General features: G+C 33.5%; 1 protein-coding gene across 1 annotated transcript; it reads right to left on the bottom strand.

Annotated features, from left to right (window-relative positions):
- Positions 1–221: 221 nt before the first annotated feature.
- Positions 222–7,796, bottom strand: LOC130451786 (uncharacterized). Its single transcript, XM_056791037.1, has 3 exons — positions 7,503–7,796; positions 1,918–2,097; positions 222–323 (listed from the first exon to the last, which is right to left on the bottom strand). The coding sequence occupies exons 1-3, from the start codon at positions 7,794–7,796 to the stop codon at positions 222–224; spliced, it is 576 nt and encodes a 191-aa protein (XP_056647015.1).
- Between the last annotated feature and the right edge of the window lie 16,461 nt (positions 7,797–24,257).

The raw sequence follows: 24,257 nt of genomic DNA, 5'->3' as shown, positions 1-24,257 counted from the left end.
TAAATTATTTCGACCTTATACGTTGTCATATATAACATTATATGTTTAATAAATGAACAGGAGATCATCTAATCTACAATCGGTTACGTAAACGCATTTTTTTATATATAAATCTATACTAAATTCACCGTAAAAAATCACATTGTATAAAAAAAAGTATATAACTGCATCTACTAACTATATTTACAAATTTACAGCTCTTCTTCGTTAATAAATTTGAATTAGAACGTCCTTGGAGCGCCGTATTCGCTAGAAGGACCAGCAGATGGAGCTCCATAGGAGGTATCTGGAGTTCCGCTAGCAGGATAACCGCCTTCTTCCTTCTAAAAAATAAATCGAATGCATGAATACATGGATATTGATACTGTATAATGAAGCTACCTAGTACTGGCGAAGGATTTTGGAAGGATCTAAAGGGGACTGAAGCCCCGGTCCCCTAGCCGGTGGGGGCCTCGCAAAGGCACCGCAAAATAACTAATTTGATCATTCACTTTAAAAGCAATATTGGATCCGTAGTAAAACTTTGCAATTTCGAGTCGATTTTGATTTCCTCAAGTGCGATCTGAGTCGATTTGAGCCCCAGGTCCCACTACATCTTAATCCGACGCTGCCTGGTACACAGACGGCTTCAGAAGGAATGACTTGACAGCAGAGATGCCATACATATCATATCGATCGAAAAGATGTGCTTTCTACTAGTGCTTGAGTATAAGAAAGTCGTACAAAATCTGGTGAGTGGTGAGTCCGGTCACTCGAACAAGAAACGAGGCAGAAGACTGGGATTTACGAACTCACCGGCGTACTCAAAGCCCATCTTTGATGTAGCTAAAAGTGTTGCTATTGCTTCTCTCAATTGTCTGCCAGCAAGGCGGGTTCGGCGGAGATGAATAGTGACACCTTGAGACAAGCAAAGACATACATAGATGGACCTTGGGCGTCTCACTAGGAAGATGAACTGTAGATCCCGTCATATGTGAATGCCCAGCACTCTCATGAACGCGCTTTAAACAGCTAATTAGATCAAAGGGCTGAAGCCTGATCGGTAACGTCAAGTGGGGTAATTCTGTGTGGGCCTACGTGCTCAACGGCATCTTGGCCACAATGCTACTTTACCGGTAAGTGCACAAGAAGCATTTTACACAAAAAGTTATCGAATAAAAAGTTAAAAACTAATACGAAGTTTAAAAAGCAGTACACTTAGTTGATTTTGCCACTTTGCAAAATTTTCTGCGCTGACGTGCTTGTGAACGATATTAGGGGGTTACAGATGCGAATTTTTGCACCCGTACTGTTTCGGGTGATCTTTCGCGTACAATTTTTGGATAAATTATTCGAAATTAATGAAAAAACAAAAAATAGAGACGCTACGATGTTTTCGTTTCCAATGTCGAAGACGGATTCAAACAGTGTCTGTGCACTGGAATAGGAGAGGTTCAGGACGATTTTCAACGCCATCTCTGTGACAGGCACACATCTAAAAGCTTACTTTTTGGTGTTTTATTTTTGAATGTTTGTCAATCTGGATTCTGAAACTAAAATGCATCTTGTATCGAGAAACAACCTAAGATTATTTAATGAACAACGTCCATCTTGCAAAGTTGTTTGATATTGTTCCGTGTATATAATCTTTAGATTCAAATAACCGTTGCAAAATCGATAAAAGATTAAGAAGGAATCCTATTCAAAGGTTTTTAAGCATTAAAGGCTCTGTATACCCGCTTCAGACGCGCTGATACCTTTCGGAATCCAGGTAGCTGGGCGCATCGCTGAGACGGTTAAAGCGTGCTGACGGTGTCACCTGTATGTATCATCCTCTGAAGATTCAGTTCAATTTTCCACATAATGTTTGTCTTTTCTATTATTTTATGAAATAGTGAAAACGCTGTCTATATCAAAATCTTAGAAATAAAACTATACCTGGGTCTTGTATCTGATGAAGTATACTTCAGGTTTGCTGGGTTGAGTCGGTGCTGGTGTCGGGATGACTATTTCAGGTTCGGGTTCTGGTTTTTTGACCAAAACGTAGACCAAAGTTTTTTCTTCGTTTTGTGGTTGAGCGGGAATTATCGGTGCTGTGGGAGTCGGTGGTGTTGGAGCCTGAATAAAAACCAATTTCATAAATAAATCATTTCCATATTTAGAAAAAAGTACGAAAACGGATAAATTAGTAAATATACAGAGTGTTTTTTAAGTAATATAAAATATTGTAGTGATAAGTTTTGTCGTTAATGAGATACAGAGTGTTGAATTTCTTGTAATAAATGACGTAATACTAAAGAAGATAATTATTCTAATTGGCTTTTGAAATAATGTTCTCAAATACTGTGTCGAACCCAAAAACGAATAAGCAATTTTCCAAAGTCCAAAAGGACCGTATGGGTTGCGGTGTTGGCGCGTAAAATTATGAAACCGTTGAAGAAGGAAGAGGACGCTCAGTTACAGTGAAATTAGAGCGTTATATTTAGATTTTAAACGACTTTTTCGTGCCTAAACTCCAAATCTTTCATGATTATAACCAAAGATTATAGTTCCAGCAGGACTAAGCAACTGCACACACGTCCAGTAGATGTCACGAGTTCGTGAAATTTTTCCTGGCAATTTGATCTCCAGAAAAGGTGACTCAAGTTGACCTCCCAATGTAACGAATATTTTTTCAGTAAACTGCTTTTTTGTTTCTTTTCAGTACCGTCTTCTACCTAAGGTTGAGAATCATTATTTGATAGATTTGGAACCATTCGCTTAGGTTTTTCAGCCAGGATTTTTTCTTTCTATATAACCTATCTTCTACCTACCTATAGCCTTCCACGATAAGCTGTATATATGGCCTAGGAAGGACGCTTTTCTTTTCTTAATTTACAAGCAATTCTAGATCTTTAGCCATTCTTCTCAGTACCTCCGTATTGGTAACTCTATCAGTCCAAGGTATTCTGTACAACCATATTTTAAATGCTTCTAATTTTTGCATTGTTGCTACTTTTATTGTCCACCCTTCCACATCGTAAAGCAGATTGGCTCGCCATAGGATATCAATGCTCAGGTTGCGGTTGCTCAAAAGCTTTCTCATTTTTATGACCGTGGATCTTGCCATTTCAATTCTAATCTTAATCTCTAAATCAAGATTCTATTCATTCAATGGGATTCGTTTCTATATAAAGGTCTACATTTTGTGCTTTTCTCTTACTAATCACCATAAATTTGGTTTTCTTTCTGTTGATTTTAAGACAGTATTGTTGATTGGTACACCGTTAATTTTGATCCCCTTATCACATTCTTCGAGTGCCTCTACAAATATTTGCTCAGAGTACAAGTCGAACAGCAATGGCGATAGAATGCCTAACTGCTTAACTCCCTTACCAATGCCTATGTCCTGACTTTTCATGTCTCCATATTGGATATGTCCTGTTTGATTCCAATACAAATTTTTTATAATATGAATATACTTGGTATCGAGTCCTGAACGATATAATAGTTTTATAAGTTTGTCAGAGCAAGACCAGAATCTATAAAACGTGTGTGAGACCTCAGAAACTAGAGCCGAGACATCAACAACAAAAAGAATAATGAGAATCACAGAGATGAAAATATTGCGAACCATCAAGAAAGTCACCCTCAGGGACCGAATAAGGAGTGATGACATAAGAGAAGAATTGGGCGTACAGGATGTGGTGAGATGGGTCAGGGCACGAAAAAGATTCTGGATCAAGGGATCAAGTAGAAAGAATGCCAGACAACAGATTAGCTAAAACTCAGAGACCTGTGGATAGACCACCAAAGAGGTGGTACGAGAGCTGGAGCTCAGCTTTTCGGGAAGATCAAAGAAGAGGACCAAACGTACAGAATTGGACAGGACTGGGTCCTATTGAAAGAGGAAGAAGAAGTTTGTTGTGGTTGATAGTGTCAAATTCTTTCTCGTAATTGATAAAGCAAACATCGCAAAGAGGGGCTCCTGTGTCCCATAACCGCATCTGATCTCATCTTTTTCTTAACCTGAAATGAATAATTCATAAGAATACATTCAGGATGTGGCTCATTAAGCTAATCATGCGATATTCGTTGCACTTTTTGGGGAGTAGATTTCAACCAATCAGATGGAATTTGACCGGTATCGAAGATTGTCATTGATAAGTTTCTTCTCGCGCTATTTCGTATAGTGTCACGTAAATAAATCCGGTCCTTTTGAATATAACTGGTGGTAGCTGTTACTGCCAGACTATTCTTATTGTTTTCCGTAAGCTGAGCTTTTATTTTAAAGCTTCCGAGCTGATTCCTTTCTAATATTTTGTTAGTGAGTTTTTTTATTGGAATTTTTAGTCGGACCTGTAGTTGTGTTACAACTGAGACGTGATCGGACTTTATATTGGCTTCTGAACATGATTTAGCCGCTATTATGGCCTTACGGAATCGTTTGTAAAGTAAACTGCTTACTTTTCTTAATTTTTTTCAATGTAAACTTACTTTTGAGACACCCTGTAGTATATAGAATAGTAAAAACGCAAAATAGAATATTTTGATTCATAGAAAAACAAATTTATGCGATATAATGAAATGTTCCTTTCACAAATTGTCTTATTGAATCGAAAAACCCGGCGACTTCACCTTTTTCTTAGAATATTTACATTAACATGTTTTTTTATGGAAATTTTTAGTCGGTCCTGTAGTTGAGCCACAGCTGGGACGTGATCGGATTTTATATTGGCTCCTGGACATGATTTGACCGCTATTATTGCCTTACGGAATCGTTTGTAAAGTAAACTGCTTACTTTTCTTAAAATTGTTTTTTTTTTCAATGTAAACTTACTTTTGAGACACCCTGTAGTATATAGAATAGTAAAAACGCAAAATAGAATATTTTGATTCATAGAAAAACAAATTTATGCGATATAATGAAATGTTCCTTTCACAAATTGTCTTATTGAATCGAAAAACCCGGCGACTTCACCTTTTTATTAAAATATTTACATTAACAAGTTTTTTTATTGAAATTTTTAGTCGCACCTGTAGTTGAGCCACAACTGGGACGTGATCGGACTTTATATTGGCTTCTGAACATGATTTGACCGCTATTATTGCCTTACGGAATCGTTTGTAAAGTAAACTGCTTACTTTTCTTAAAATTGTTTTTTTTTCAATGTAAACTTACTTTTGAGACACCCTGTAGTATATAGAATAGTAAAAACGCAAAATAGAATATTTTGATTCATAGAAAAACAAATTTATGCGATATAATGAAATGTTCCTTTCACAAATTGGCTCATTGAATCGAAAGACCCGGCGACTTCACCTTTTTCTTAGAATATTTACATTAACAATTTTTTTTATGGAAATTTTTAGTCGGACCTGTAGTTGAGCCACAGCTGGGACGTGATCGGATTTTATATTGGCTCCTGGACATGATTTGACCGCTATTATTGCCTTACGGAATCGTTTGTAAAGTAAACTGCTTACTTTTCTTAAAATTGTTTTTTTTTTTAATGTAAACTTACTTTTGAGACACCCTGTAGTATATAGAATAGTAAAAACGCAAAATAGAATATTTTGATTCATAGAAAAACAAATTTATGCGATATAATGAAATGTTCCTTTCACAAATTGTCTTATTGAATCGAAAAACCCGGCGACTTCACCTTTTTATTAAAATATTTACATTAACAAGTTTTTTTATTGAAATTTTTAGTCGCACCTGTAGTTGAGCCACAACTGGGACGTGATCGGACTTCATATTGGCTTCTGAACATGATTTGACCGCTATTATTGCCTTACGGAATCGTTTGTAAAGTAAACTGCTTACTTTTCTTAAAATTGTTTTTTTTTCAATGTAAACTTACTTTTGAGACACCCTGTAGTATATAGAATAGTAAAAACGCAAAATAGAATATTTTGATTCATAGAAAAACAAATTTATGCGATATAATGAAATGTTCCTTTCACAAATTGTCTTATTGAATCGAAAAACCCGGCGACTTCACCTTTTTCTTAGAATATTTACATTAACATGTTTTTTTATGGAAATTTTTAGTCGGACCTGTAGTTGAGCCACAGCTGGGACGTGATCGGACTTCATATTGGCTTCTGAACATGATTTGACCGCTATTATTGCCTTACGGAATCGTTTGTAAAGTAAACTGCTTACTTTTCTTAAAATTGTTTTTTTTTTCAATGTAAACTTACTTTTGAGACACCCTGTAGTATATAGAATAGTAAAAACGCAAAATAGAATATTTTGATTCATAGAAAAACAAATTTATGCGATATAATGAAATGTTCCTTTCACAAATTGTCTTATTGAATCGAAAAACCCGGCGACTTCACCTTTTTATTAAAATATTTACATTAACAAGTTTTTTTATTGAAATTTTTAGTCGCACCTGTAGTTGAGCCACAACTGGGACGTGATCGGACTTTATATTGGCTTCTGAACATGATTTGACCGCTATTATTGCCTTACGGAATCGTTTGTAAAGTAAACTGCTTACTTTTCTTAAAATTGTTTTTTTTTTTCAATGTAAACTTACTTTTGAGACACCCTGTAGTATATAGAATAGTAAAAACGCAAAATAGAATATTTTGATTCATAGAAAAACAAATTTATGCGATATAATGAAATGTTCCTTTCACAAATTGTCTTATTGAATCGAAAAACCCGGCGACTTCACCTTTTTATTAAAATATTTACATTAACAAGTTTTTTTATTGAAATTTTTAGTCGCACCTGTAGTTGAGCCACAACTGGGACGTGATCGGACTTTATATTGGCTTCTGAACATGATTTAGCCGCTATTATGGCCTTACGGAATCGTTTGTAAAGTAAACTGCTTACTTTTCTTAATTTTTTTCAATGTAAACTTACTTTTGAGACACCCTGTAGTATATAGAATAATAAAAACGCAAAATAGAATATTTTGATTCATAGAAAAACAAATTTATGCGATATAATGAAATGTTCCTTTCACAAATTGTCTTATTGAATCGAAAGACCCGGCGACTTCACCTTTTTCTTAAAATATTTACATTAACAAGTTTTTTTATTGAAATTTTTAGTCGCACCTGTAGTTGAGCCACAACTGGGACGTGATCGGACTTCATATTGGCTTCTGAACATGATTTGACCGCTATTATTGCCTTACGGAATCGTTTGTAAAGTAAACTGCTTACTTTTCTTAAAATTGTTTTTTTTTTCAATGTAAACTTACTTTTGAGACACCCTGTAGTATATAGAATAGTAAAAACGCAAAATAGAATATTTTGATTCATAGAAAAACAAATTTATGCGATATAATGAAATGTTCCTTTCACAAATTGGCTCATTGAATCGAAAGACCCGGCGACTTCACCTTTTTTTAAAAATATTTGCATTTTCCACTAATAGAAAATACTTTGTGTTTTCCCCCATGGTAAACTCAAAACAAGAGTATTTGGAGAAAACTTTTGATAAAGTAAATAATTTTATAACGGAACCAAATATTTCTAATTAATGCAAAATAAAGACAAAAAACGAATCTTACCTTAATGAAAATGATTTTGTAATGTTTTTGTGGGGGAGCTACAGTAATTGGCTTCCTGGGAGCTGGTATATCGGTTTCCGGTGGAGGTACGTGAACGTACACGTGTTTTTGTACAACGGGCGCGGCTTGTGGAGGTCCGTATTGCGGTGATGGTCCAGAAGGATATCCACCTCCAGAAGCACTAGGACCACTAGGAGCGCTATAACTGTATCCGGCTTCAGGTCTCGCTGTAGCTACCGCTACCAAACTCCAAATTGCCTTGAATAGTAAATATGTGATATCACTTTTTTTCATCAATATATCAGTTCAAAAACAACTATAAGTATTAAAAATATAATCTGATTTAAAAACTTCTCAGGGGTCGTTGTTTTTATCTTAAATAGGTGTCCAATATGTCATACTTGTGATTAAGCGATCAATTTTAATAAAAATTCACGATCAAAATATTTTTTTTCATCTAATACTGTCACTCATACAAACACATGTGCGGTTTACACAGAAATACCATTAAAAATAGTTTATATGAATCATAAATCATCATCATCACTTAGCAGGCCGGATATAAGCTTCTCCTAGACCATTATGCTGAGTCGTGGACATCTTGGGTCCATTTGGAAGATATTTTTCACAAATCATCCATCACTCGCGTCGGTGGTCGTCCCTTCTTCATTCCTGGGACGCCATTCTATTATTTTCTTCGTCCACCTAGTGTCTGACATGAGACATGGCTAGCGCTGTTTCAATTTAAATGTGACTTAGTTCAAATGTTTGATTATCTTTTCCCATCCGGATCTCATGTCCCAGATATTTGTACGTTTTCGATTTCTTTTCCTTCTAGCATTAGGCTAAGACGAAACCAAATTTGTCATTAATTGGATCTTGACAATGCTGCTGCTACTACCTCTTCTAGTAGCTTTGAGATCAACATAATCGTCGGCAAAATGAGCCAAGGAAGCAGAGACCAAGAACAACGAACAGAGAACAGCTATGTGGGAACTTATATGCAGATGAAAGACCTCAATTAGAAAATACCGTGGAAGATGATTTGTATGGGCTGTCAATTACAACAGAAGAGATCACTAGAGCTAGAAATATCTCAAAAGATAAAACAAATGGATGGGCCAGATCTAGTGCCTCTTGAACTGCTCAAACTATTAGACATCAAAGGTATCAACAGGTTTTTAACTAAATTTACAACACAGGAAACTTCTCAACCAAACGGCTTACATCTTTTTCCATCTCATTGCCAAAAAGGAAAACGCACCATGATGCGAAGACCATAGATTAATTAGCTTGATGCGTCATACTCTGAAATGCCATAAAATGTGAAAGCTCTATTGGTTCGTCCCAATTCGGATTTAGAAGGGATCTTGGTTACAAACAAAGCACCAAGTACTACTACGACCAGAGGAAAAGATGTAGGTATATTTTTATAGATTATGAAGAAGCCTTTGAAACAGTGCAATAACCAATCATCGACAGTTACTATTGACAATCAACTTTTAAAAGCCAGAAAATCTTCAGGTTTAACATTTATACGGAAAACTTAGAGGTTCAACAATTAAAAGGAGCATGGATCAACAATATATGACACAGCTCTGATAGCGAATGACTTGAATGACCTCCAAAGCCTCCCGGACATAATTGGAATACACAGAAAGATAAAAGTGATTGAATTGGTAACAAAGTTTAACTATCTGGGAGCTTGGTTATGTCGTCAGACGTAGAGATCAAGTATAGGATACAAACTTTGACCTAAACCTTAGACTAAAATTACAAAATGTATGTATGGTCAGTATGAACAGATTGGAGGCATTTGAGTTATGGATCTACCGAAGAATTTTGAGAGTTTTATGGATGGCAGGAGAAACCAACGAAGAAATTCTGAGGAGAATAGAAAGAAAACGTGAATTTCTTGTCACGATAAAACGTTACTTCAACTCTTGATAGAAGGAAAGATAAAGGGAAAGAGGATTGGGCAGGAAGAGAATGTCGTGGCTCCACAATATCAAAAACTGATTAGAATTCAAAGAGATTTGTGAAAAATTTGGGAGAAATTGTGTCACTAAGATGGTGATTCGTTCCATATCCAGTTAGAAAGCCTGCTTCTTCTCTAGGCTGATATAGGTCAAGTTTATTAGTCAGCTGTGCAGTGATGATTTTAGTGAATAATTTATTTAGATGCGTCAGCAGACTCATCAGTCTATAATTGCTCCTTCCTTCAAGAATTTACTGAAGAGTTTGGTTATTGCTTTGAGGAGTTCATTCCCTCCCAGTTTGATAACTTCTGCAATCAGTGCACAGGTAATAAATTCGACTGTATCTTACACGTAGAACAAAAATATTACCTGAAAATCAATTAAAACGAATCCATAAGTTCTTTATTTTATATTGGACTCTTTTTTCTTTTCTTGTATTCATCATATTCTTTTTGTAGTTTAATTTTATCTTACACCGTTTGTTCTATCGTACTGAGGATATTGAGAATTTTTTGAGTCTATTTAAAACTATCATGATATAAAATGAAATTGCCTTTTTCTGTTTAGTTTGACCGTATATTGCACCCATTTATATATCAAACCATCGATATGGTTCTTGATATTTATCAACAAACTGTAACTAATTATAACTTTCCCATAGGTTTCAATATTTTCACTTTGTTAACGTAAAAATTGATACAAATAATTAACAACAACATTATATATAATAATTATTAGAAAGTTGAAAAAACAATTATCAAAATCTATTAATAATTTCGTTATACTTTGTTTAGTTAATTATTGTTATTACACGGTTTTTTGAATTTGATATATAAAGGATTAAATGGAAAAGGAAATGTAGAAACTGCAACCACTTCAGTTGGAATCGAAAACGATAATAATAAACTTAAAAAAACAAAAAATTCTGGGTAGTTGTGTTCTAATAAATTGCAAATATGATGGAAAAAGAGAGAAAGGTTTTAGACCTATTAAAAATAACAAATGCGGTGGAGAATTCAGTAAAATTTTTAAGAGAAACGAAGAAACAAAAACAAACTGTTGCAAAAAGATTTCACTAAACAAACAGATGAAATTAAAATTTCTTATAACAAACAATGAAATACATAAACTAGATAAGGGAGTATTAATAATTGAAGCGAGACGCTTCTCAAATAAGATCAGAATATGCCTGTTGCTTTGAAGAACAGACTGCTTATGGAGGTGGTTCCTGCATGATCTGGGGTGCGTCTTGACGGAAGAAGAGGTTTAACTGCTGTTAGATATATCGAGGAGACTTTAGCAATTCATTTGGTACCTTACGTCGACTAAATTGGAGACGAATTTACTTTTGTGCTTGAATTGGGCAAGCTTACATCGCCTCAACAAACACCCGAAGACGCTAAAGAAGCAGCGAGCAGATTTTGGAGGACGAAATTTCTATCCACATTCTTTCGAAGTGTGAAAAACTACCAGAGCACTACACCTGGGTGGGCTAAGAAACTCCAGAGCAGTACACTTGAAATAAAAGACGAAGATCTCTGGCAATTAAAGCCATCGCACATTTTAAACTTTTTGAAAGGAGTGAAATTCATGGATCAGCTGTAAACACTGGGTTCTCCAGCATCGCATAAAGTCGGTTTTCGACTTATGCTGTGGCCAGCATACATTCCTGACCTAAATCCGATAGAACAGTTATGAGATGAGCTAAAAACAGAATTTGAGCTAGACTAAACAGTCTATTCATAGCTGATGAATAATTTAAAAGAAATATATAGTTTACAGTTTCTATGGACGCAAGTATATTATAAAAAACTGGAAGTCAAATAAAATAAAGATTTAAAGAAATCATCTAGGATTTTGTTAAATGTAAAATACAAATGTTTATAAACTTATTCTAGCAGAAAATTTTTCTTAAAAAACAAAAATGATGTAATGAAATTTATTTTGAAAGTACCAAATGAATTCTGTCAAATTGATTGCGATCTATTTCTAATCAAACAGTTTTTTCGATGAATAATGAGTGAAATTCCTACCTGATTAAAGTTAGATTTAAAAGCATCAACTGAAAAATATTTATTACAATTTAATAGCCAAATTTGTAATGATTTTAGTTAAATTTTGAATCACTATACAATAACTTGATTCGGTTGTCTAATTATATTTCGATACAGTCCGAAATAGATCGAATTGCTTAAAAAAATAATTTTAAATGGAGAGAAAACTGAAATGAAGACAATTTATCGACAAAAGAAATCAATTACGTCCTTAATTAAATCAGAGATTCATCGATGAATCAATCCATTTCTCTAAATCACTATTCACTATCACTACTAAAAAAAATCACTATCACTATATTTTCGCAATTAAACGACAACCCTTTGAATACCTACCACAAAAATAATCATCTTCAAGCTGAGGAGGCTGTAAACTACCACCAAAGTGTACTGAACTACTAAATGAAAATTCGGAAGATTTTCTTTTTATATAATCTACACAAAAGGGCACCCGATCTATTCATTATAAAAGTAAGAGACTATTGGTTACGTTTCACCCCACTCTAGTACATAAAAAAGCGTTAAAGGAAGATGTTCTATAAGTGCAGGTAAAAGTAATTGTTACAGACCTTGCCGTTGGCTTCAATTATAAATTTTAAGTCGGCCGATGCGTGAAGTATGCAGTAGACAGAGACGAACTGGGATGTACACATTCAATTTCATTTATTTTCATCAAGAACTTACATTTACCTAATCTATCTACCCTTTAGGGTGTGGTGGTTTCTTCCTTCAGTTCTCAGTCGCTTTGTTTTTGTTCTTCCTGTTCTGGATTCTGGTATTCTTCTTGTAATTATTTCCTCAGTTATCTTTTTCATATATCCGAACAATCTTAGTAGATTCTCCCTTATATATTATAGTTTTGGTGTGTCCTGATCGAGACTTTTCCCAATTTCTCATATCTGTTGTTTTTCCTATGTCTTCAGATCCCTTTTCACAGTTTTGAGCCTAATGCTAGTATGGGTACAACTACTCTTATGTAAATTTCAACTCTCATTTCTTTGGGTATTATTGCTTCCTAGAAATTATATTTTGAACGCTTTAAACCTTTTTCCTGCTTTGGTTGATATTTCTTATTAAATTTTGATTTATGCCTGTTGAAATTTCTCACATTTGTCTTCTCTATCTCGTTCTAAAGTCCTCTTTTCTTGTATCGCCTCCTCCAAGTTTGTCTCAGTATTAAACTCTCATTAGGACATTTATTAGATGTTTCTTTTATCATTTCATTTGACACATTATCGTATCTTTATGCCTTCACCATTTTGTCTTCATTTATCCATTTGCATCTTCTCTTTTTTTCCTCACTTTCATCTTAACCAGGAGCCCTTCAAAGTTTTCTCGTCACCTATCCATAACTTAGTCTTTTGTCTTTTGTATTCTTTAGTCTCTAAGAAAGACTGATCTAACCACAAAAAAAGACCCAGAAATAGACCCAAGATGGGACTATGATATAAAGAAGATAAAAGGATAAACTTGGACCCGACTAACTAATAATATAGATTAAAAACTCGTAAGATTGTATGTATATGATGATGATACAGAAGAGTGCAAAATAATTGGGTTTGTTCAAATTTTATGTTCATCATGTTTACGAATAAACAAAAAAAAACAGGTTGTATACAAACGAAGGAACGGCTACACTGATTTGTCACAGTAGGTATCGCATTCGAAAGAGTAGATTTCAGGCCAAACAGCTGCGTACTTTTTTTGTAGTAATAGTAATCTCGTTTTTTAATACCAACACCTCCTAATTCACTTTCTAATATTCAATAACGATATGATTGATTTAAAAATAACTGAAAAATGACTTTTTCTACTACCGTGAGTAAAGTACGTACTATAGACACATCTTCGAGTGCGTAAAACTTTATTTTACGGACTAGGACGCGAAGAAATATATTTTTAGCGGTAGTGCGTGAAAAACGTATTATTAAGGTCTTCGTAGTGTATGAGGCTCACATGCGGAAGGTCCCAGGTTCAAGTCGCGTTGATGTAACTTTGTTCTAATCTCGATTAAAATGTTAATAAATATATAATGTATTTTATAAGGAAAATTGTATACAATTCGTGTGTAAACGTATTCACAATCTTGGAAAAAAGGCTATTTTACGCGCTTGTTATATAAATAACTATTATCTAATGATTGTTTAGTCAAAATATGTATTTCAAATAACAAAAATCATCAGCGAGATAAATTTTTGAGGAGACTTTGGGTTTACCATTAAAAAAAATTCTTTTGATTCCATGTGTGCTAAATTAATTTAACTTTGAGGTAACTTCACCCTCGTAACTATACGAAATTTCTCTTTTGTTTCCTTCAGTAAATAAAAAATGGTGTAAATATCATATTGCAACTGAAATACTACATTTTGTATTAAAATGTTTCCTAGAGATATTAGTGACAATAATTTTTGTTTGAATAATTTAAACTTACAATCTTGAAAAACTACGAAAAGAAAGTTCATTGTTAATTAAATATTTTGATGCTTATGAAATAAATTAAAAGAAGAACAATAAAAAGTGTTTAAAAAACAATTATTTCAGGAAAGGAAGCTACCATACATCCGGATTTTTCTTTCAAATGTGAGATGATGAATTTAAGTTATTTAGAGCGAATACGTTTTGTTTTTATTTTGTGTGTATGTAACATTTAATTTGCATATGAAATAGAAAGGGTTTGCAATATTCTACACTATTAAAAAATAATCTTTTTGCTTGCAGTTGTTATATAATATACACATTTTTGTATTCACTTAATTATGATGATTTGGTAAAAGTAATAAAAAAAACTTCTATAATTTATCAAAGATGATGACATAACAAACAAGATCGTGTTGCCATTTTGTTAATATATCATAGAAGATTTAGAGATAAATTTCAAATTGAGATTTTGATATTAACTAATATTGATATTTTTGTCGTTCCGACAAATATTAGCAAATGAATTATACAGGGTGATTGATTACTGTGATAAAGTACAGTGCCTCCTTTGTCCAATTTCAAAATTTGATGAATTAGTCTTTATATTTCAAAATTATTTCGAAAATGTGTTAATTATTAAATTATTAGATATAAGTACATATAACATTACTCAATAACTCGTGTGACTCATACACAGATGGCGCCGTCTTTGTCAAATCAATATGACGTTTCTAAAGATATTTCGATTAGTCAGAAAAAAGTGACAGCCATTTGAAGTGGAGCTAGTTTTTATATTTTGAAAACAATGAATTGCGGAATTTAAACGTGGATGATAAGCGTTCTGATCGTCTAATTGAGGTTAGAAAACATCAAAAATTGGTTATTTCTAATCGTAAATTGAAACTGTTTGAGTTAGCTGATGCCTTAAAGGTATCAGAAGACAGTGTGTTTACAATTATGCATAAAAATTTGTCCATGAGAAAGCGTTTACTCACAGTCGATCAAAAACAACAATGTGTTGATAAATCAGAGCAGTGTTTGGGCATGTTTAAACGTAATAAATCAAATTTTTTGCGACGATATGTGACAATGGATAAAATATGGATTCATTACTTCACTCTGGAATAAAAACGATCATCATCTGAGTGGACTGCAGCCGGTGAACCACGTTCGAAGACACAACGATCAGCTGGAAAGGTTATGGCTTCAGTATTTTGGGAATATTATTCATCAACTATCTTCAAAAGCGAGAGAAAATCAATAGCGAATGCTACATAGAATTTTTGGATCGTTTGAATGCAAAAATGAAAAAAAAAGCCGCCTCGTATATCGAGAAAAAACTACTGTTTCACCAAGACAATATACCGATTTACAATTCGATGGAAAGGACGATAAAATTGTACGACTTACTCTTCGAATTGCTTCCTCATCCACAGTATAGTACAGATCTGGCCTCCAGTGACTACTAGCTATTCGCTGATCTCAAAAAAATGCTCGTGGATAAGAAATTCAGTTCAAATGAAGAAGCAATTTCTGAAATTGAAGCCTATTTTGAAGTAAAAGACAAATCCTTCTACAAGCACGGCATCGCTAAGTTATGAAAGCGTTGGAATGATTGTATAGCTCTTGAAGGAGATTACATTTACGTTTTTTATTTATATTTCGATTGTTTTTTCTCATGAATAAATTAAAAATATGCACGCGACTTGACCTAAAATAAACAACGGATGAATAAAATCGATTTTGGGCAAAAAATGTTCAGATAAATCAAAATATCTCAATAACTAATAAAATGCTTGATAGAAAAAGAAATTTGTTGGTAGTACTTTTTGCTAGACACATAATATATAGGGTGATTCATTTTAAAGAATCGAGAAAATAATATATTATTGTTTCGATTCACCCTGTATCAGATTCAATGAATATTAACGAAATAAATAATTTTCTAAAATTTTTACTACTATTCGTATGTTTTGACCAAAGCAGATCTTCATTCTTGATTTTCGCTTACATTGTACAGGGTATTGAACTTATTAAGATTTTTATGGAAAATTGGTTATAACTTTTAAAATACCCCGTATAACATATCACAACTCTATATCTTCGACACGGGGAAGTCAAGCTGATTCCAAATATGCAATTAAATATACGGTGCTTTATTTAGAAAAATGAAATTTTGATATTTGCCATATTTTGGAATACCCTGTAAATTTGTAAATAATTTTAAAATGTGAAGATCAATTCCTCAAAGGAGGCATTGAATTTGATTTGTTCTCCAATCTTTGCACTCTTTTATTATCGAAATAAACTTCAAGATCGATCTCTGAAGATGATCGAAACGTACTTCAGATAGTTTTATGACGAGAGTCGATTTACAGTATGTTCTGTATCAATCACTAAGGGTACTTAACCTTTCATAGGTTTGATATAACAGCTCTGGGTATCTTCGATTGTTATGTCTTTTAACTGATCGTAGCAATCACCAAAATTTGTATCGTGATCGGATTTATAACTACATTTCACTTTCGCTGTAGATATTTTCACGTTCGGTACTTGGTGGACATCAAAAAAGGTTAAACATCCAATGCGAAATACATAATTGGGTTTATTTGACTTACGTGATGTGTGGTAGGTACAAAATAGACTACGGGAAATTTTAATAAAGCAAATTCGTAGTATTACAATAGCTTATAAATAAGAGAAAGTGTTTAGTAGATCCGTTATTGATTTATAATGTAAATATTTCATAAATAATTTTTGTGTCATAAAAAAACGTTAATCGTATATTTTATCTTTGATAGAACGTTTGTTAAATAACTTTGGTGTATCAAAGTAATTTTTATATTAACATATTTGGATTGTCGTTGTGAGATTGTGGCAAAACTAAACTCCGAAGTGTACTAACTCTAATATATTCGGAACTTTCGAATACATATATCATCATAATACGTTTATTATAAATACTATTTATTTATATGTACAAAATGGAATAAACTATTAACGTTTACTACCGGCCCCCCGAGAATTTATGAGCCTCTCCAACGTTATCAGTTGATCTTCCGTATCCTTATCCATCTCTATCTCATTATTTCTGGAACTTTGACTCGAATATTCGTTCGGTAGATTCTGCTCGGGAAAGATCGCTGATAACAATCTCGCCCCACCTTCATTAGTATTATCAGGAACCACACTATAGATCCAGCTACCGAATCTTAACATCAAGTTCACATACTTTTTGAACAATTGCAAATTATCGTCTGTGTACAAAGAAGCGATAAACCTTATAGTGCGCAGCTTTAAATCGAAAATCTCGTAAATGTATTGCACGAATCTGGTGATTATTTGCACTATTGTAGATGTTATAGAACCAATTAAGTTGGTGGCGTCAGATTCTTCGACGTCGGTATCTCCGGATACATATTCTGTTGATCGAGCCGCTTGAATTATCGAAGACGATATCACCAAAAAGAGAATCTATAAAGAAACGAAACGTTTTAAACCTACACTAACGGATCTACCTAACCTAACCTAACCTAATCTAACCTAACCTAACCTATCCAAAAAGAGAATCTGTAAAGAAACGAAACGTTTCGAACCTACACTAACGGATCTATCCCACCTGACCTAACCTAACCTAACTTAACCAAAAATAGAATCTGTAAAGGAACGAAACGTTTCAAACCTACACTAACGGATCTACCTAACCTAACCTAACCTAATCTAACCTAACCTAACCTATCCAAAAAGAGAATCTGTAAAGAAACGAAACGTTTCGAACCTACACTAACGGATCTATCCCACCTGACCTAACCTAACCTAACTTAACCAAAAATAGAATCTGTAAAGGAACGAAACGTTTCAAACCTACACTAACGGATCTACCTAACCTAACCTAACCTAATCTAACCTAACCTAACCTATCCAAAAAGAGAATCTGTAAAGAAACGAAACGTTTCGAACCTACACTAACGGATCTATCCCACCTGACCTAACCTAACCTAACTTAACCAAAAATAGAATCTGTAAAGGAACGAAACGTTTCAAACCTACACTAACGGATCTATCCAACCTGACCTAACCTAACCTAACTTAACCAAAAATAGAATCTGTAAAGGAACGAAACGTTTCAAACCTACACTAACGGATCTACCTAACCTAACCTAACCTAATCTAACCTAACCTAACCTATCCAAAAAGAGAATCTGTAAAGAAACGAAACGTTTCGAACCTACACTAACGGATCTATCCCACCTGACCTAACCTAACCTAACTTAACCAAAAATAGAATCTGTAAAGGAACGAAACGTTTCAAACCTACACTAACGGATCTACCTAACCTAACCTAACCTAATCTAACCTAACCTAACCTATCCAAAAAGAGAATCTGTAAAGAAACGAAACGTTTCGAACCTACACTAACGGATCTATCCCACCTGACCTAACCTAACCTAACTTAACCAAAAATAGAATCTGTAAAGGAACGAAACGTTTCAAACCTACACTAACGGATCTACCTAACCTAACCTAACCTAATCTAACCTAACCTAACCTATCCAAAAAGAGAATCTGTAAAGAAACGAAACGTTTCGAACCTACACTAACGGATCTATCCCACCTGACCTAACCTAACCTAACTTAACCAAAAATAGAATCTGTAAAGGAACGAAACGTTTCAAACCTACACTAACGGATCTATCCAACCTGACCTAACCTAACCTAATCAAAAAGAGAATCTGTAAAGAAACGAAACGTTTTGAACCTAAACTAACGGATCTACCTAGCCTAACTTAACCAAAAATAGAATTTGTAAAGAAACGAAACGTTTCGAACCTACACTAACGGATCTATCCCACCTGACCTAACCTAATCTAACCTAACCTAACCTATCCAAAAAGAGAATCTGTAAAGAAACGAAACGTTTCGAACCTACACTAACGGATCTATCCCACCTGATCTAACCTAACCTAACTTAACCAAAAATAGAATCTGTAAAGGAACGAAACGTTTCAAACCTACACTAACGGATCTATCCAACCTGACCTAACCTAACCTAATCAAAAAGAGAATCTGTAAAGAAACGAAACGTTTTGAACCTAAACTAACGGATCTACCTAGCCTAACTTAACCAAAAATAGAATTTGTAAAGAAACGAAACGTTTCGAACCTACACTAACGGATCTATCCCACCTGACCTAACCTAACCTAACCTAACCAAAAATAGAATCTGTAAAAAAACGGAACGTTTCGAACCTAAACTAACGGCTATATCCAACCTGACCTAACCTAACCTAACCAAAAAGAGAATCTGTAAAGAAACAAAACGTTGAAGATATTCATACATTCTTTTTTCTTTGTGATTTAAAAATCAAAAGACTTTAGGAAAAGTTGAAAAAAAGCACCGAATTATTTTCATTTTAACTAGATTTTGAGAAAAACAATTGCTACTCTAGTTATATGTCACGACGAGCGTTGAATTATCCCAGAGAAAAAACGACAGACTGCACCATATCTTAACAACGAGTTGTAGTGAATTGTTTGCTTTGATTAAGAAAGTAATAGAAAAACCCACAAGTTTTTGAAAAAATCATACAAATACAAAGAATATAAAATATTCAAGGAAACATATTTAAGAAAATTGGTTAAGTGTAAGGTTTATCACGAATACTTTTTGAAATATACATTCAGGAAGCTCTGAGTTGTTATAGCTTGCGACGAGGTCGATGCAGATTATATACTGAGAAAATTGGATGACGAAAATGCAAAATGGGGTTTGACTATGGATATGTCAAAAACATGAAGCATAATTCTGGAAGATGGAACAACAAAAGAAGAAATAGAACCTAGAGTGCAACTAAAATCTGAATTTGTTGCTTTGGTCAGAAAAAATTGAATTTAACACAAAAATAACAATATACAAAGTCATAGTAGAACCCATTCGAACTTATGGATACGAGTGCTGGCAACTGACATGTGATGAGGATTGAGCCGAACAGTTGACCAAAGAAAGCATTGATGTATCAACCACAGAATAGAGGAAGACGAGGAAGACCCTCAAAGACCTGGAAGGAAGGAAGCATAGATGTTGGAGAGAAGCTGCGAGAAAAAGAAATGAAATGCTTTTGTCTTTTCACTCTTTTTTTTTTCAATGACCGAAGGAGTATTCGAAATATTTGAACGAAAACCTAACCTAACAATCCGAATGGCATATAATTCAATTATATCTTTTAGAATGAATTTTTTCGTGCGTTATCCTTAAGATATGATCCTGAATTTTATATAAATCGAAATAACTTATTATGAGACAAAATATAGATAATATGACATATACTAACCAAAGATAACTGGAAAATCTTCATTTTGAACAACTATGATACAACACGAACTTCTTGTCTATTCTCAATCAACACTGGGTTTGAAATTTCCAAAATTTTACACATCATTTATATTTTAAATTCCTGTCATTAACGCAAATGATGATTTCAAAAGTCATTAACGTTATTCAATTTAAGCTAACTCGCAAATCGTTTAAAGAATTTCCGATAATGGAAAATCAATTATTGAAAACTTGCGTGCACTTAGCGTTAACTGCAGGTATTTCATTCATTCTAAAAACAATTTTCCGCTTCTAACTTTAAATCTGAAGCAGCCATAATCACTAGAATTGATTTGCGAAGCTCTTAGACGCTCAGTTCCTGAATAAAGTAAATAAAATAATAATTCTTCTTGCTATGAAGCAATATGTCTAACTTCAGTATTCTACAAGATATAGGATAATAGAATGAAGACTAAGGAAAGAAGTAGACAAGAAACTGGAAGAATAATAAGCAGCAAAAATGGAAGACAAACAATTAGATAATATTTTCATACCAAGAAATGGCGATTAACTTTACGTTCATAGATCTGAGAGCAGCATTCGACACTATCCAAAGAAGCGTATATAAGAGAGTAAAATGGAACGTAAAACAGATTGAACAAAGAAATTTTAAGATGGAAAAAGGGATAAAACAAGGATAGACTTACGCCTACTTATTGTTCATACTAACAATGGATGAAACGGACAAGACAACTACAAATGAACAAAGGATACCTCAACATGTTTCTAATAAATTTAGAAGGCTCACTATATGTTTGTAATTACACGTGGATGGCTATTTACATTTTAATGGTGAACGGACTCAGTACGCTATTTGAGTTTTTGGCAGATACTTCGCCCCACCGTGGTTTTTCTGGATTCAATCGTGGTCGCACCTTGCTACAAGATTGTCCAAAATCGGTTGTTGTGCCAGAAAACATCGATACTTTTAGTAAATTGGAATGTGACATACGGTGAGTTTGAGGCGTTATTAGTTCCACGATTTGCTCGCGTTGGGTACTGCATAATTTGGACAATCGTTCAACAAAAATTTGCAAAGAAATACTGAAAAAAAAAATCAATCGCGGTGCTTCATAAGAGGTCTATAAGATTGTGACAGAAGAAGAATCGTGGTTCTACGTATATGAACCCGAAACTAAACGAGAATCGACTGTATGGGTCTTCGAAGGAAATGGTAGCCTGTTTCTTCGAAATAACTGTTCCATTAAAGCAACTAAGAGCAGTCAATTCTGAATGGTACACCAGGTTTGCCGGAATTGTACGAAAAAATCAGGGAAACCAATCGCGGAAGACGACGAATCATTGTCCACCACCACAACAATGCTAGTTGTCACACATCAGAAACGTTTTTGAACAGTCAAAACATCACCAATTGATGGGAGATCCGCCGTACAGTCCTTGATTGGCTTTTATTCTCGCAAATAAAAAATCAAATTTTGAGATCAAGGTTTTTCTACACCTGAAGAAGCGTTTAAGCGTTCAAATCAAATGCAACAGCTGTAGAAAAGAAAGAAAACAAAAGATCTTATCCTTTATAGTATAGTGAACCAAGACCTTCATGGATTAGTCTGAAATTTTGACAGAAGCTCAAAATTGATACAAATTACAAACCTGATTTGGTGCCAATGTATGCTTGCAATGCAATGTCTACCTTAGGAGTGAATGCCACCTTTACTCGTGGGTGGAAATGTAAAATTTCTAAATAACACCAGAAATCAATAGAGAAATGAATTTTATGAAGAAAATGTGGAATGAAGTTTTTTATTTAACTCAATAATTTCCGAGTTATTCGCGATTAAAAAAAACACGTTTTTCAATATATTTTCACGAAAAACTCGAAAATTACGCATTTTCTGGAAAAAATTACTCTTGCCAAAATTGGAGCTTATAAAAAAACAAAGAAATTAGTCAGTTTAAATTAAATTTTTTAAATAAAATTCAGCAACTTATGAGTCACTGAAAGCCAATTTTTTCTTTTTCGTAAATTTGTGCAGAGGTTTGATCTCAAATAACGGAAAATGATCAATTTTTCATAAAAAATTGTAATAAACATTTTCAAAGTACTTTCTCAGACCTTTAAAATGAGCTTTTATAAAACCGTCTAGCATGCAAATTAAGCGAGTTATGACGAAAATAATTTGAGTAAGTGTCGCTAAATTTGACACCATGTGCAAAAAAATTAAAATTAATCGTTGCCCATGTAAAATTATCTTCATTTAAGCCTAACAACACGTTCCAACAGTTTGAATAGTTTGGAACACGTATATTTTGAAAAAATTTTTTTTAAACTGACGTAGGTTAAAAATTAAACAAGATATAAGCTTTTAAAGTATTGATTTCAATGCTAAGGGAATTGACATCAAAATTCTCTGAAGAAAAGGGCCTAGAAGGGTTCCAACTTTCATGGTTTTATAGCTTATGAAATTCCCTACAAAATGATGTATGGATGAATGCAAAAAGCTTAAAGGTAAGCCGAGTTATTATTAAAAAACATTTTTCTAGAGATAATGTTGGAAAATCACGAGACGTCTAAATTTTGATCTTTTTGGAGTATTTACTCTTTTATAGAAAATAAAGGTGCGTTTCTTCCGTCGTAATTCTTAGAGAGAGTTTTTAAGTTTTTAAAATAACTGTATTAGGGTAGTTTTTAAGGGTAGTTACATATAAAAAATAGAAATATTACTTACATTTTAAAAAAACAATCATTTCACATGTTTGAACATAATAAGACCTACAACTGTTTCCATTTATTAATTTGCAGTTTTTTACATTCTGAGGGGTGGTTTTTGGTGGTTGCTTTATAAAAAATATTGAGGGTCAGATTTCTTATACTTGAAGAGAAAAAATTCTCCTATTACGATCCAAAATAAAAAAAAATTCTGTTTTTTATCACATTTTTTAAATAATCTTTGTATGAGGGGTTGTTTTTAAGGGTAGGTGAGTTGTAAAATATCAAAATATTAAAGTCATGATACAAAACAATCAATATTTATTATATTCGAATGTAACTATAGCTCATTACCGCTTTAATTCATTAGTCATCAATTTATTGGAGTAAGGGTTGATTTTCACCCCTTAAAAATAAAAAGCATACTTTGCAACCAAGTCAGGTTTGAAGAGGGGGATAAGATGAACTTTTCTTCAAGAAGATCGATGATGAAGGTCTTTAAAATTGCGAGTTTTCGGTCGATTTTAAGCTTGAATGGCTGTACTGTTAATTAATTAATTAACTGCTTATATTATTATCATTTACATATTTTTGTTTCGATTCGTACGTTTATTATGAAGAGCCTCCTTTTTGCAATCGAATATTGTTTTGTTTTAATAATAGTTCCATTCGAGATACTGTACAAATTACACATAAAAGAAGAAACCGAACAACTGATACAATCGATAAAAAAAATACCAGTGAATTGTAAACAGCTTCAGGTTTATCAAATTATTTTCTTGTTACGCAAGGAAATGTATCAAAGGAATTTAAGAAGCGTATACGTGATTTAATAACATGTTTTCTTCTTTTCAGTTGATTTCGATTCGACGTATAATTTTCCGTAAAATTAATATTTTAAGTATAGGTTCATTCACTCGCGTGTTTTGGTATTTTATATATGTATTAAGTTTTCTATATTTCAACTTGTAAAAAAGTGTAGTGGTAATTAGGATTGTCCTCACGTTAAAGGAAAAGCTTTCTTTTCTTTTTTCCTTTTACATTTTCAGGTATCAGAGGGGAATTTCGGTTCATCTTGTATTTATATGTTGGATACGATGGTAATGCTATTAAAAATTAATTTATGACAACTATTAAATATTATCGAGATAATTACATTAATCTTAGACGCGGTTTCAAGTTCAACAACGATTATTTCTTTTAACTGAAGACGTGGAGCGTTTGCCACGTACAACAATAGCAAAAATGCCCGACAGAATCACC

This window comes from Diorhabda sublineata, chromosome 1 (assembly GCF_026230105.1).
Source record: "Diorhabda sublineata isolate icDioSubl1.1 chromosome 1, icDioSubl1.1, whole genome shotgun sequence".
NCBI classification, from domain to species: Eukaryota; Metazoa; Arthropoda; class Insecta; order Coleoptera; family Chrysomelidae; genus Diorhabda; species Diorhabda sublineata.
Note: the sequence above shows the minus strand (reverse complement) of the source record. Positions and strands in the feature narration are given on the sequence as shown.